Source organism: Rhipicephalus microplus, chromosome 5 (genome assembly GCF_043290135.1).
Source record: "Rhipicephalus microplus isolate Deutch F79 chromosome 5, USDA_Rmic, whole genome shotgun sequence".
Taxonomy (NCBI): domain Eukaryota; kingdom Metazoa; phylum Arthropoda; class Arachnida; order Ixodida; family Ixodidae; genus Rhipicephalus; species Rhipicephalus microplus.
In genome coordinates, this window is record NC_134704.1 from 133,385,537 (window position 1) to 133,399,360 (window position 13,824).

General features: G+C 44.3%; 1 protein-coding gene across 1 annotated transcript in view; it reads left to right on the top strand.

Annotated features, from left to right (window-relative positions):
* Positions 1-13,824, top strand: part of LOC119174223 (sodium-coupled monocarboxylate transporter 2) — a 69,817-nt gene that overhangs the window by 45,387 nt on the left and 10,606 nt on the right. Inside the window, exons 11-13 of the mRNA XM_037425046.2 lie at positions 889-975; positions 4,231-4,403; positions 12,453-12,556. Of these exons, the coding sequence (XP_037280943.2) occupies positions 889-975; positions 4,231-4,403; positions 12,453-12,556 (364 nt within the window). The remainder of the gene's footprint in view (positions 1-888; positions 976-4,230; positions 4,404-12,452; positions 12,557-13,824) is intronic.

The following is a 13,824-nucleotide window of genomic DNA, read 5'->3' on the forward strand; positions in this document are numbered from 1 at the left end:
TTGGTGTTAGACTTGAAGCCCGCAATGTGCTGTGTACTAAAAATATATGAATGTATAAAGTCATGCTTTTGTTGTGCGGCAGTGGTGGGGCTTGTCATATTGTCAAAAGTCACCAGTACGTCAGACAACTGTATTTATAGAGTGTGTGTGTGTGCGTGGATGGAGGCGGAAATCAATACTGTGGAGGGACATATGCTGGGAATTTCATCAACGTTTGTAGACAAAAATCTCCATAATGGACATGTTTTATGTCTATGAATGAGAATTCTTCAGCGTAGTACGAAACAGCACTGTGCCCGGCCTGCTCACCATGGTACCACTCATTGAAGAAGGAAGACGCGCTCATTTCGTTCTTTTTTGACCAACCCCGTCTCAATGGGCAAAGACTTCCACCGAACACACTTTCAAAATTACAAGGTGTCCTTCAATGTTTAAGGGTTCTCGATACCCGTGTTTTTATATAGAGTAACGACGTCAAGTAATTTAAAATTTTTGTCAGTACTCCTTTAAACCAAGGAATGTGCAAAGGCACGCGAATGATGGCGTGTGAGCGCCTTTACTAGACACGCAAGTCTTGAATTAGGGTCACCTCTAAGTTTTTGTTCTTGATTGATTTGTGGGGTTTAACGTCCCAAAACCACCATTTGATTATGTCTGACGCCGTAGTGGAGGGCTCCGGAAATTTTGACCACCTGGGTTCTTTAACGTGAACCCAAATGTGAGTACACACGCCTACAACATTTTAAGTTTTTGTTCTTAGCTGGTACAAAATTTCAGAGGTGTTTCATCAAGACAAGCTGCGTGGTTCACTTGTCGTGCAGTGTTTTTTTTCGCATATTATTCACGAGAGTACACATGACTAATTATGCCTGCTTCTTTTGGATGCAGGTCATAATGATGGTGCTTTCCGCATCAACAGGACCTTTCGTGGGCTTGCTCATACTGGCGATTGCCTTCCCATTCGTACATACAAAGGTGCGTGACTCACACGACTTTATCATTTTTTGCTGATGATTAGATTAGATAAAACGTTGATGCATTATACAACGGTAGGAGATAAGCACTCCTCGGAGCATGATTTTTCATCAATGGGCTCAGCTGAATTTGTGATGACACACATACAGTGGCATTTGGGACTAATACTACCTCGCGAAACGTCTGCAGTGGCTTGTTAAGTATAGAGGCTTCACGTCTCCTGCTACCTAATAATAATACAAATAACAATAATAATAAGAAGAAGAACAACAGCAACCGCATTCTTTTATTATTATTATTATTATTATAAATATGATTATTATGTATATTATTAATTTATGTTATTTTTATTTCTAATAACAATAATACTATTAGGAGCGAATGGTTGTTCATGGGCACAATAAATAAATTATTGTTCATTTACAATGTTCTGTGTCGGGATGACTTCGTTTTGTCTGTGCATTTTCGCTCTTTTCATGTATGCTTACTCATTTTATTTATTTATTTTCATGTACAGTAGCTTTATACAGGCTTTTTGCAAGAGTGCTAGATACACATGAACAAATTACACTCCTTATAAAGGTGGACATCAAAGCAAAACAAGCAAAGAGAGAATGATTTATTATAACAGTGCATCTACAAAATCCAATGACGACAATTCACTGATACTGCCGGGTGATTCGTTCCACCTTTCAATAACTCTAGGAAAATACCTGTTATTCAAATTGTTCGTGTGCGTAAACAAAGGCTTAAAATTTAGGCTGTGGTAACGTCTAGTTGAAAGTGTATTAGCGTATGAGATGCGATTACCTGAAGATAGTCGACAAGATGAGTGAATAAATGAGTGCAATAGCTTCACGGAATCGGTGTACCGCCTGGTGGATAGGAAAGGGAGCTTGAAGAGATTCACTGCTAACGAAGTTAAAAAGTTACGATCATAGCGATGGCAAATGAAACGAACCACCTCTGTTTAACAGATTCAATTTTGTGGACGTCGTTTGTTTTATACGTATTCAAGACAAATTAAGCATATTCTAGTATAGAATAGGCGTCTTATACAACAGTGACCTGGTGCATTTCAGAAATTGAGATGACGTCCGACGCAAGCAAACTATTTTTTTTTTCAATGCTTTGGATGTGATGTAATCAATATGTTGCCCCAATGGAAAGCTGATTGATATGATTTGATTGATTGATATGTGGGGTTTAATGTCCCAAAACAACCGCATGATTATGAGAGACGGCGTAGTGGAGGGCGTCAGAAAGTTTGACCACCTGAGGTTCTTTAACGTGCACCCAAATCTGAGCACACAGGCCTGCAGCCGCTCCCATTGCAAGTTGTGTGGTGAGATAACCCCAGGGTATTTGTACTTTTTGTACCCGGGAATTATTGTGTTCTTGGAGGTGTACACATGTGGCAATTGAGAGTCGCTGTTGGTGATTGATACCACTACAGTTTTCTTGAAATCGACGCACATATGGCATTGCCTGCCGCATTTGCAAAAGCTGGTGACGGAATCCTGACGTCAGGTATGATCGCTAGAAAAAGAAACGCTTGATATAAGGTGGTCTTCTGCATAAATATAGACTTTTGATTTCGTAATATTAGGAATGTTCATTTAAAAAATAGAAATAATAAATGTCCTAGAACGGACCCCTGTGGAACACCTGAAGTTACATCGACAGCTGAGGACGAAATGGCTTTGAATGAGACATATTGAGATCGAGATTCAAGAAACCTACCTATTCATTTGGTTAATCAAGGGGACTTTCATTTAGCGTCAATATTACTTAGCAGCCTATTAGGCAAAACAGTGTTGAAACTCATGTAAAAGTCTATGAATAACGCACTGTAACACATTTCGTGTGAGGCCACGTCGGTCTAACAGCGGCGTGGGGCATGCACACTCCGAAGCTTCCACTTTGTGTTTAGGCATGCGACACCTGCAATACCTCTAAGTCATATATTTTACATTTATTTGCAGGCTGCTGGACTTGTGCCGGGTTTAACGTGTAGTGATAATTGTGTCTGAATGACTTTCTCTTAGAGGAGACACGAAGACCTAATAAATATCAAACAATCCCTTATTTAAAACAGGGGCAGGCGATAGCTGGAGTCAGTCAAAATTGACTAAAAGGAAACAAAACAAATACGCGCGATGGATTGAACAGCTACCAAAGAAACTATCCTCTGAAAGAACACTGCAAAAGGCACAAGTAAATTTCACGCAGATTGTAATAAATAAAGGGACATCATGGAAACTTCGAGAGATACAAAAAACAATAACAAATAGATGGCGTTCACGTGACTGAGTTTCTACGTGCGCTGCAGCGGACACTAAGACATTATTTACAAGCGGTGCATATTAAAATAACCGTTGAGAAAAAGATCACATTAAAATGTTTCATACGGACCAGTCCAGCTCGTGGTTCAGGTAAGGGAGTTAACGGGGTGGCGCTGATGGTCTCGCCAGGTCAGGCACACGAAGAGGGTGCCTGGTGTTGCAGCCGGCTCAAGACGCGAGACTCGCGACACCAAAGACCACGCTTCCCGCTGGTTGGAACCCCAACTTCCGAAGCAGTCAAATTCTTTTCGGGGATTATACGCGTCAGCCTCAAGGTCATTCTCCTTGAACACATATGTGCGCCGTTCACTCAAGGTCCAAGGGAGACGTTACTGTGTTGTTACCGAGTCGTCAGTTCCGGAAAGTCTTCCCGATTCAAAGGCACCGTTCTCTTCGATGAAGGGGTGAGCGTTAGAGAATGCTCGACGTCTGTGACATGCATCAAGACGTGCATCAATTTAATTGCCAATGTAACGGTTGCTAGAAATGTCATGCGCGAATTCTACCATTTTGTTAGTGTTCTAAAACCATGATGGAAATGACGATGAATGTTCGAGAGTAAATTATTCGCCTCAAGGCTGCCCTGTTTTATAATGAAGTGCTGCTCATCAACGCCTTCTAACTGGCGGCTGTGCTGGGAATCCATTCTTCTCGCCCTCCTTGACTCTTTATTTCAATGTATATATTCATGTGCTCAGGAAGACTGGCGTGCAAGCTTGTTTCTGCCAATGCTACCTTACCCCTCCGTAGAGCCTGATAACCGCACAATAGAGCTCTGTAGTGCTCTATATATCGATCTTCATTTTTCATATACACAGTCACGTTCGTGACACTGCGCACTGCGTACAGTGCCCATGGGCGTTAGAACATCATTTTATGATGACGGGCTTATTGAGTGCTCACTTCTCAGGGTGCGGGCATTTCGACGCTCCTGCTCTTGGGCTTCCAACTGCTGGTCATGTGGCAGGCCATCCACAGCGGCACCAAGCCACCGTTCATGCCGGTAAGTCTCGACTACTGTCCGGACAACCGCACCCGCCTTGAAAGCAACTCGAGCTTCACAACTATTCTGCCAACTGAAAGGTGAGAACCCCGTCAAAATGTTGCCAAAATGTCTTCGTAAAACTGTAGGTAGCTTCACAGCAGTGGTACTATGGTACTAAGCATGAAGAGAGAAAGTATGGGCGAAATTTTTCGTTTCTCTTTTTCTACCTCTTTCTTTTTTTCTGTTTTCTCTCTGTTCTTTCAATATTCGTTCTATTTTCTCTTCATTTCGATTTCTTTTTCTTGATCTGGTTAGTAAGCACCTGTCGAGAATGGGGCATAACTAAACCCACTAAACCGCAATGCGCATTAAGGATCAAGATCGTTTCATTATTGGTGTGCGCCATCGCCGTCAATATTGATAAAAATATAAATACAGTGCCAAAGCAATATGTTGCCCACCACACAGCTTTTTCTTTTTTTTTTTTTGCCAAAGTGCAGCAAAATAATCTGGTTGTCTCGCACGACCATCTGATAGCGCGCAGAGGCCACGCGGGGACGTTGAAGAGCATTTCAATGTATTACTTGGTCCTCAATACACCACGACTGACACGTCGACCAAATGAACAGTGCCGCCTTTGCGTGATATATATTGTTACGCACAAGGAGCCGTATACGTCCTTCAGCCGTATACGTCCTGGTCCTCCTTGTGCGTAACAATATGTACGAGGCTGTACCACAATTTGCCACTATGAGAAAACCTAGTTTCATTGAAACGTGGTATGCTATCCTACAAAGCCGCTTCTCTCCCGGCTAATTACGTGCACTACGTCAGTCATTCGGCTGGCGCCGTTACAGTCGCACCACATGCTGTACGCGCTCAATTGTAGTGGCAGTGTCCTTCGTCTATCCACTCTATCCAACGCGACAAGCTACGCGTGGCCTCTATGCACGGTCTTGAGCGATGAGCTTCCTGCAAACTGGGCGTGCTCCTCGGTGCGCTAGTGGTCCTGGAAGCGGACGGAGGTGCGTGTGCCTTATGGCCTAATAAAATTGTGCAGTATGGTTATATCAGTGCTACACTTGCTGTGCCATATTCGTGCGTTTAGCGTGCTAACACTCGTTCAACAAGGTTTTTCGGGGCCCGCGAACCACAGTGATAAATTCGGCAACGGCACACTGCTTTGTTTTGATTTAGGCAGCCTTCATGTCATGAGGCACGAGTATAGGAACGAAGCTGTGAGCTGTTACTATCTCATTGTTGGTTTAGTAGCAAGAACAAAATACCTGCATGCTCCTTAAAACAATAAAATTGGTTCAGAATTGCATGCCTGTACGATTTCTGCCTCGTCTAGCCATACTGTCTCCTTCGTTTGTTTGTGAAAGCATTACGCTTATGATACCGGAGGCTCGTGGAGACGTGTTGATGAGGCCACAGGCGCTGACCGACAAGGTGCTCCAAGAGGTGCGCGCAATTTCAAGCATTTTTGATGCAAATTCGAAGAATTTCTTTGCGTACTGCAAGTACTTTTGGTCTATCTATCTATCTATCTATCTATCTATCTATCTATCTATCTATCTATCTGCTTACGTTTGGGTGCTCTCATGATCACCGTCTTAAGTTGGCGCGAACGAAAATGAGTAGGGAACGGTGAGATGGTTAGACAAATATGGGGCACTGATCAAGACATAAATGATGTCACAATCCCATCGAGTACGTCGTCAAGGGCTTCGTGCCAGACCGTGGTACATATCCGCAGGTTGGTCTGTGCCACTGGTATGCGGGTATGTGCCACAGAGTATTTATTCATTTGTGGGGTTTAACGTCCCAAAACCACGATGGGATCATGAGAGCCGCCGTAGTGGAAGGCTCCGGCAATTCGACCGGCGGGGGTTTTCAACTAGCACCCAAATCTGTGCACACGGGCCTTCAACATATTCGCCTCCATCGGAAATGCAGCCGCCGTAGCCAAGATTTGATCCCGTGACTTGCGGGTCAGCATGCGAGTGCCTTAGCCACTAGGCCAATGCGGCGTTGCTGCGCCGCCGGTGATTGACGCTCAGTATCTACCCGGGAATGGCAAGAAAACACAATGCATGAGCGTAAAAAAAAGCTGACATCAGCAGCGTTGACTCAACGAATTCATAGAATAAATGCCTAGGTCCCCGCAGGAACCAAGCCCTAGCGCTCGTTGCGGCAACCAAGCATTTAACCACAAAGCTATGCCAGGTCTTTCTTCAAACTGCTTTTTAAGAAGGCTATAATGATCACAAAACATCAATTGTGGTTGCAGTGCTGGCTATTCCAATTTATAAATATTACATATGTACTTCTATGATACAGCCGTTATGTCGACTTAACGTTAATTGTAGTAAGATACCTTGCTCAAAAATTGATTCATGTAACAGCGTTCAGGAATACCATCTTCACGAGCACCAGCACTTCGTATCAACTTATCGCTTTTTGGTGTTGCCGGTACTGATGTCACTGTTGCACCGTTGCGCAAGTGCAAACGACTTTTTATATTACCATCTGCCACTGTTCAAAATATGTCCGCGTGTGCAACATTTTCACATATCTTTACCGTCATTTCATAACGCGTTATTCAATAAAAAATTACAACACGGTCACTTTCCCTCCAGATGCTTCGCATAACGTGGATTCCCAATGCACGTGGCATCTGCCGAATTTTTTTATATAGTCTTTATTGGAATACTCCGCAGAAAGTTTAGTCTGTTTGCCTTCTTATTAGTCTGTCTGAAGAGCAATTCATTTTAACCCCTTGCTAAAGACCCAGCCATCTTGTTCTTTGGCTGCGTTTATACTTGTGTACAATGTCAATCAAAAAGCAACTATCACGCATGTTTGGGATGAAACATCAATACGTAATAGTTATGTGTCTTTTTACTTTGAAAAAAAATACGTAGTTCTCAAGACAGAAGTGTTCATCTCGCTACGCAGACAATGCGCCACTAAAAAGAAAAAAAAGTGGGCGTTTCCCACGCTTTGATAAAAAATTCAGAGGCTTTAACTAAAATGACCTTGCTGCCACCTACCAGTGACTTGACCTGTCAAAAAAAAAAACTTTCGTTTCTTCACCTTACCGCTAAATGGTGCCTTATCTCAGGCAGCGCTAAGTAACGAGTCCACACAGAAGACCTTCTTGTTTCGACGTCCTCTGCAGTGAAGCACAAAAACACGCGGCCACTAAGTGCATACGTATATTCATGTTAGTTGGTTGCTAAATGGCCCCATGAGTTTAGGAACAAGAATATATTCCTTCCTGCAGTGAAACACGTTTGATTTAGCACCGTATTTGCCATAATTTTTCCCCACATCTAATAATGCGGGGAAGTGTGGCCTAAAGCATGTACACCAAGTAAATTTTCTCAATTTTAACGGGCCTGAACCGTAGACACGAAGCGCCATCAGCAGCACGAGGAGTGTTGGCACAGAAAATCTGACATATTGGGGGGTCGTTTCCATCTGGGGCCATGCTAGAAAAGTTTTTGCTTTGAACGAAAAGTGAAATTGGCTCAGTGACACATTGTCGCGGAGCTTTTCCAGAACATTTTGTAGTTCCCGAGCACTCGTACATGTTGAACGCCGATCGCATACGTATAGCCTTTTCTTTAAAGCGTGACGAAAGTGATAGACTTTGCCAAGCTGCTTGCATAACCAGCCATGTAGTGCGCTGTATAAGTGGTGCCCTAAGGTAACTTTCGGGCTACCTTGTGAAACGCTGCCTTATCGCGGCGACAAGGTTGAACAAGGGTTGGATTGAAACGTAAGACCAGTTTACGAAACGGCCTAGGACGCCGTAAGTGTAAAGAGAGCAAGAGATACAGATAAGGTCGGTTTATGAAAGTGGGCTGTGAAGTGGCGTGAAGCCGCACGAGTGCTCGAGCATACAGCTGTAGATACTTATAAAGATAACGTTTTCGCTGATAAGAAGTACTGACGTATTCGTCCGAGGTCGCCACTCCGCCTTCATTGTTAGCCTATCTATACCCGTAAAGACATCGCCGGCATCTCGCAAAATGTGGAATCTCCTATCTGCGGATATCCTCTCTTCTCGAAAAGAGAGTGAAACCATTTAGCGGTACAGTGCAGCGTCGGAAATTTCAGCAGCACAGTAAAGTTTCCCGGCAAAAGTGTGATTGTTGTATGCAGAAGCTACGCCGTTACTGATAGACATAGGTCAAGACACAATGCACACGGCTTAAGCAGTCAGCAAGGAATTAAGTTCTATGAGATTCGGTCGGGGGTTCTTCACGCATGAATTTTAAATGCTAGATAGCACTGTAGTGAAGAGGAATGCCCAGTGCTGAATCCATATCATGAGCCTTGCACGAGGCACGAGCTGAAGCGGCCTGGCCGGTTTAGCTGCTGCAACACTGCCCACAGTTTTTGCTGCGTCCAGTTTTTGCTGCTATACTGTTCCGACACCACTACCGCTTTCAGCTTCACCTTTACCCACTAAACGTCTAAAGCGGGTATGTAATAACTACGTCTGACTACATTTATTTCTATTCATATCGTTCCTCTGTTTTTTTAGATTCTGTAATTCATGTTGTTTTTTTCCTGTTCATTTCAGCGCTTTTTTAACTTTATAGACTATGCTTTAATCTCTCTCTCTCTCTCTTCACGTTCCTTGTCTCCGCCTCACCTTCAGTTCTCTTTCCCACCCCTTTGCTGCACTGTACTAAACAAGGTCATGCTAACGTTCCTGTATAGCTGAGTAGTTGAGGCGGTCGCCTTCTGATCTTTGGTACGCGGGCTCGTATCTTCCTTCGTCCAAAAAATTTTGAGGGGTAGAGCTCTTTATGCCGTGGGTCGGGCGTCCGCAATGTGTTTAGTAGTAGTAGTAGTTGTTGTCATCGTAGTAGTAGGTAGACACCTCTCATTTAGTCGTTGAAATGTGCGCTAGAAGGCGTTATTTGCATATGGTGAATATATGATGAAAACATGCGAAATGACAGTACTTGGAGTGCTCACTAAATGAATGGACGAATGAATGGATGCATGGACGGCCACAAGGACGGACAGACAGACAACCAGAAATATGGATGGACAGTCATACAAATGCACGGACACACGGGCGGATGGAGGGACGCACAGACGAACGGATGGATGAATGCACGGACGGATGGAGGGTTGTACGCGCGGATGGACGCTCGGACAGATGTACGGACAGACGAAGATGCACGGATGAATGGACTCACGGACGGACGCAAAGATGGATGGATGGACGGATGGATGGGCGCACTGTGGACGGACGGAAGAAAGAACGAACGAATGGACGCATGGATTGACGGACGCTTGGCCTTACTCATCATCATTCAGTCCGGGGATCATCATCATCATCATCAGCCTGACTACGTCTACAGCAGGACAAAGGCCTCTCCCATGTTCCGCCGTTAACCCGGTCCTGAGCTTGCTGCTGCCAATTTATACCCGCAAACTTCTTAATCTCATCTGCCCACCTAACCTCCTGTCTCCCCCTAACCCGCTTCCCTTCTCTGGGAATCCAGTTTGTTACCCTTAATGACCAGCAGTTATCCTGTCTACGCGCCTCATGCCCGGCCCATGTCCATTTCCTCTTCTTTATTTGAACTACGATATCCTTAACCCCCGTTTGTCCCCTAATCCACTCTGCTCTCTTCTTGTCTCTTAAGGTTACACCTACCATTTTTCTTACCATTGCTCGCTGCGTCGTCCTCAATTTAAGCTGAACCCTCTTTGTAAGTCTCCAGGTTTCTGCTCCGTAGCTAAGTACCGGCAAGATACAGCTGTTATATACCTTCCTCTTGAGGGATAGTGGCAATCTACCGGTCACAATCTGAGAGTGCTTGCCGAATGTGCTCCATCCCATTCTCATTCTTCTAGTTACTTCAATCTCGTGGTTCGGCTCTGCAGTTATTACCTGTCCTATGTAGAGATAGTCTTTTACAACTTGAAGTGCCCTATTACCTATCTCGAAGCGCTGCTCTTTTCTGAGGTTGTTGTACATTACTTTCGTTTTCTGCAGATTAATTTTAAGACCCACCTATCTGCTCTCCTTGTCTAACTCCGTAATCATGAGTTGCGATTCGTCCACTGAGTTACTCAGCAATGCAATGTCATCGGCGAAGCGCAGGTTACTAAGGTACTCTCCATTAACTCTTATCCCTAACTGTTCCCATTCTAGGCTTCTGAAAACCTCCTGTAAGCACGCGGTAAATAGCATTGGGAAGATTGTGTCACCCTGCCTCACACCCTTCTTGATTGGTATTCTGTTGCTTTCTTCATGAAGCACTATGGTAGCAGTTGATTCCCTGTAGATCTCTTCCAGAATGTTTATATATACTTCATCTACGCCCTGATTCCGCAGTGTCTGCATGACGGCTGATATTTCTATCCGGGGATATGCTGTGATATTTTTCTCAAATTTTACTCTCTCTCTCTTTATGTGCTTTAGTTGCTGCTTGGCGAACATCCACGCTATAGAAGCAATATCAGTCACAACAGTGATTTTTCGCTCGAAAAGGCAATGTCGAAATTCATCATCGACGCTTTCTACCACTGCAAGACAATCCAGCTCGTTGGAGTGATGCTGGATATCTAAACGCTTCTTTTTTTCTCTTTCTCAATCTCTGCGCTTGTTTTTTTGATCGTCAGAGTTGTTTTATACCACCGTAGAGCCCAAACCAAATGCCCGTAATTTACTGTTACGCACAGATAGCCAAGCTGCCTGTCGAGCCCTCGCGACAGATGACATTCCAGACGCGCAATACAACAAACTTACGAAGCACTTAGCTGACCACTCTTCGTTACGTGTTCGTATACTGTGGATACCTGGTCCACTCGGGGATCAGAGGGAATGAAGTGGCACACGCCATGTCCTGTGAAAATCTCCCAGGCCCTCCTCTGTGGTGGCCGGATTCACTGAAACGCACCGAATTACTTGCTATGGCACCTTTAGAGTGGCGCGAACAATTAGATGAGATGCGCAAGAATCCCAGGCTTTATCCCGATCCTCTTGATTTTATGGAGAGACACGAGGCATAGCTGATAAGGCGTGCCCAAACTCACTCTTTAATGACACCACGCATTCAACAATACATGCAAGGAAAAGACGGGTCTCCTGCTTGCATGGAATGTGGTGGCTTTCCGGATAATGCTCACGTTCTGTGGGATTTTCCGGGTGGTTGCGCAGCATTGGGCGAAAGCCTCAAGCAGCACATACCTATAAACATAAGACCTGCGTACCTGGAGGAGTGGCTGGCGGACTCCTCCCTGGACATTATGAAGACACTGCTCCAGCATTTGCAACTTCTTGGCCTGTCTGATGGATAGTTTTTTTTATTAGACCCGAACTGGGGTTCTTTTATTTTTAAATAAAGTTGTTCTCTCTGTTCTGCCACGGTGGACAGATCGGGCACATGGTTCCGAGAGCTAAGCAGAGAAGGAGGCAAAGAGAGCACGTGCCTCATCAAGACGACGTTCATTTACGATCACTCGTCAAGAAAAGATGTTCAGAATATGCAGCCCGGCTGTTGAAGGAAGCCACGGCTCTCACCTCACGGACGGAAAAGTGAATGCAACATCAAAAAACTCGAATGTTACGCAGCAGCGTAAAGCTTATTTCACATTCGCAAAGTAAGACTAGCAACTGTACCTAACCCATTTGCGATCACTCGGGCCTACCTCTACATCACGCTGGCATAAGAAAATACGACCGCTCCAGCGAGCGAGGTGGTCTTCTTGCCGTTTGTTGCTTCAAGGTGAAATCAGTGGCGAAAGAGCGTCACGTAGAAATTGTGAGCCCTCGTGCTCGTGCTCTGTTGAGATATATCGCGCGCCACCTGGCCTGCAGTTCACTCTACTGAGAGAGGTAACGAAGTTATATTTGCATTCTTCGGTGACAAGTAATGCTATGGGATTCACCCTTCTAATGGTCTATCAAAAATCAAATCATGCACCTTTTGGAGTGTCCCTGTGTGCATTACTGCTCATTTTTTTTCTTCTCAGTAACTTGCGTACTCTTCTTCTCTTTTCAATGAAGCCAACATGGCATCGACGTTTTTCTTGGGCTTCTCTTTTGCCGTTAATCGGCCTACACAAATCCAGTTAAAGCAAAGTGCTTGTGCCTATTCGTCTCGCAGGCCACACAACACATCAGACCCATTCCAGCTTTCGCCATTCTGGAGCTGCCTCTTCAGCACGTGTGGCACAGTCGTCCTTGGAGTATTGATAAGCATTGCAACAGGTACGTGACCGGTTACCGCTAAAAATCTTCGAGCTCTGCTTCTTGAGAGCAGGAGGAAAAAGAGGATGGTTCGGCAAAGTTAAATAGAGTGTTGTATCCTGAGTAGAGGTGGAGGTTCATATTAACTCGGCTGCTCTAATTCTGCAGTTCTGCAGCGAAAAAAAAAAGGTTGCCCAAAATAAAAATAAGCAGCTAAAAAGCACATATATCATACGGAATTGGGTTCTGATAACACGAAAACGTAGTTATTTGCGTGTTGTGGGAAACCAAAATACACAATTGCAACTGCATGACAATTAGTGCCCTATGATAATGAAAAAAGCATTTCATTCGAATTGATTTCAGCAGTGTCAGAACAGCCCCGCCACGGTGGTCTAGGGGCCAAAGTACTCGGCTACTGACCCGCAGGTCGCGGAATCGAATCACGGCGGCGGCGGCGGCTGCACTTCCGATGGAGGCGAAAATCCTGTAGGCCCCTGTGCTCCGGTTTGGGTGCACGTTAAAGAATCTAAGGTGGTCGAAACTTCCAGAGTCCTCCACTACGGTGTCTCTCATAATCATATGGTGGTTTTGGGATGTTAAACCCCACAAATCATCATCGCGGTTTCAGAAAAAAGTGAAAATCTTAAGATTATATTTGCATTGTATGACTTTTCGCCATTTACTGTGAGTGGGTAAAAGTGATTATTTGTTAGACTATTATCAACAACACGATAAAAGATTTTGTGGAATAGCTTCGCACGCTTCCACGTGCGAACATGATTTCTCAGTAAAATTGTTTTGAGAACTATAGCATATATGTTAAAAGAAATTACGCACTGCGCTTGCGCTCATTTGCTCCACGAACATGTTTATGTTCACTCTGAATTGATTCAGTCCTAGTATGTCATACACAGTTCACATTTTTCAGGTGACCCATAGCAAGTACAAGCATAAGAAGCAATCGCGCAGGAGAAATGAACATCTCTTTAGCAATGCCTAACTTAAAGGGACACAAAAGTCAAATAAAGTGAAAGCTCAATGTATGACAACATCTAAAATGACAATGTTTTAACAAGAGGGCCCTACTTACCGAGAAATTAAGGTAAATACACTAAAACACAAGCGCCACAGTACGACATTCTCAAAATGATTTCGATGACACCAGAAGGACCGCCTACGATTGATGACTAGTAATCAATCTAGCTGCACTAAATAAAGAACATTTCATGCATCAAGAGATGCAATACAATTCTGGTTGTTCGTTAGAAGTGTGGCAGTTGGGGCTA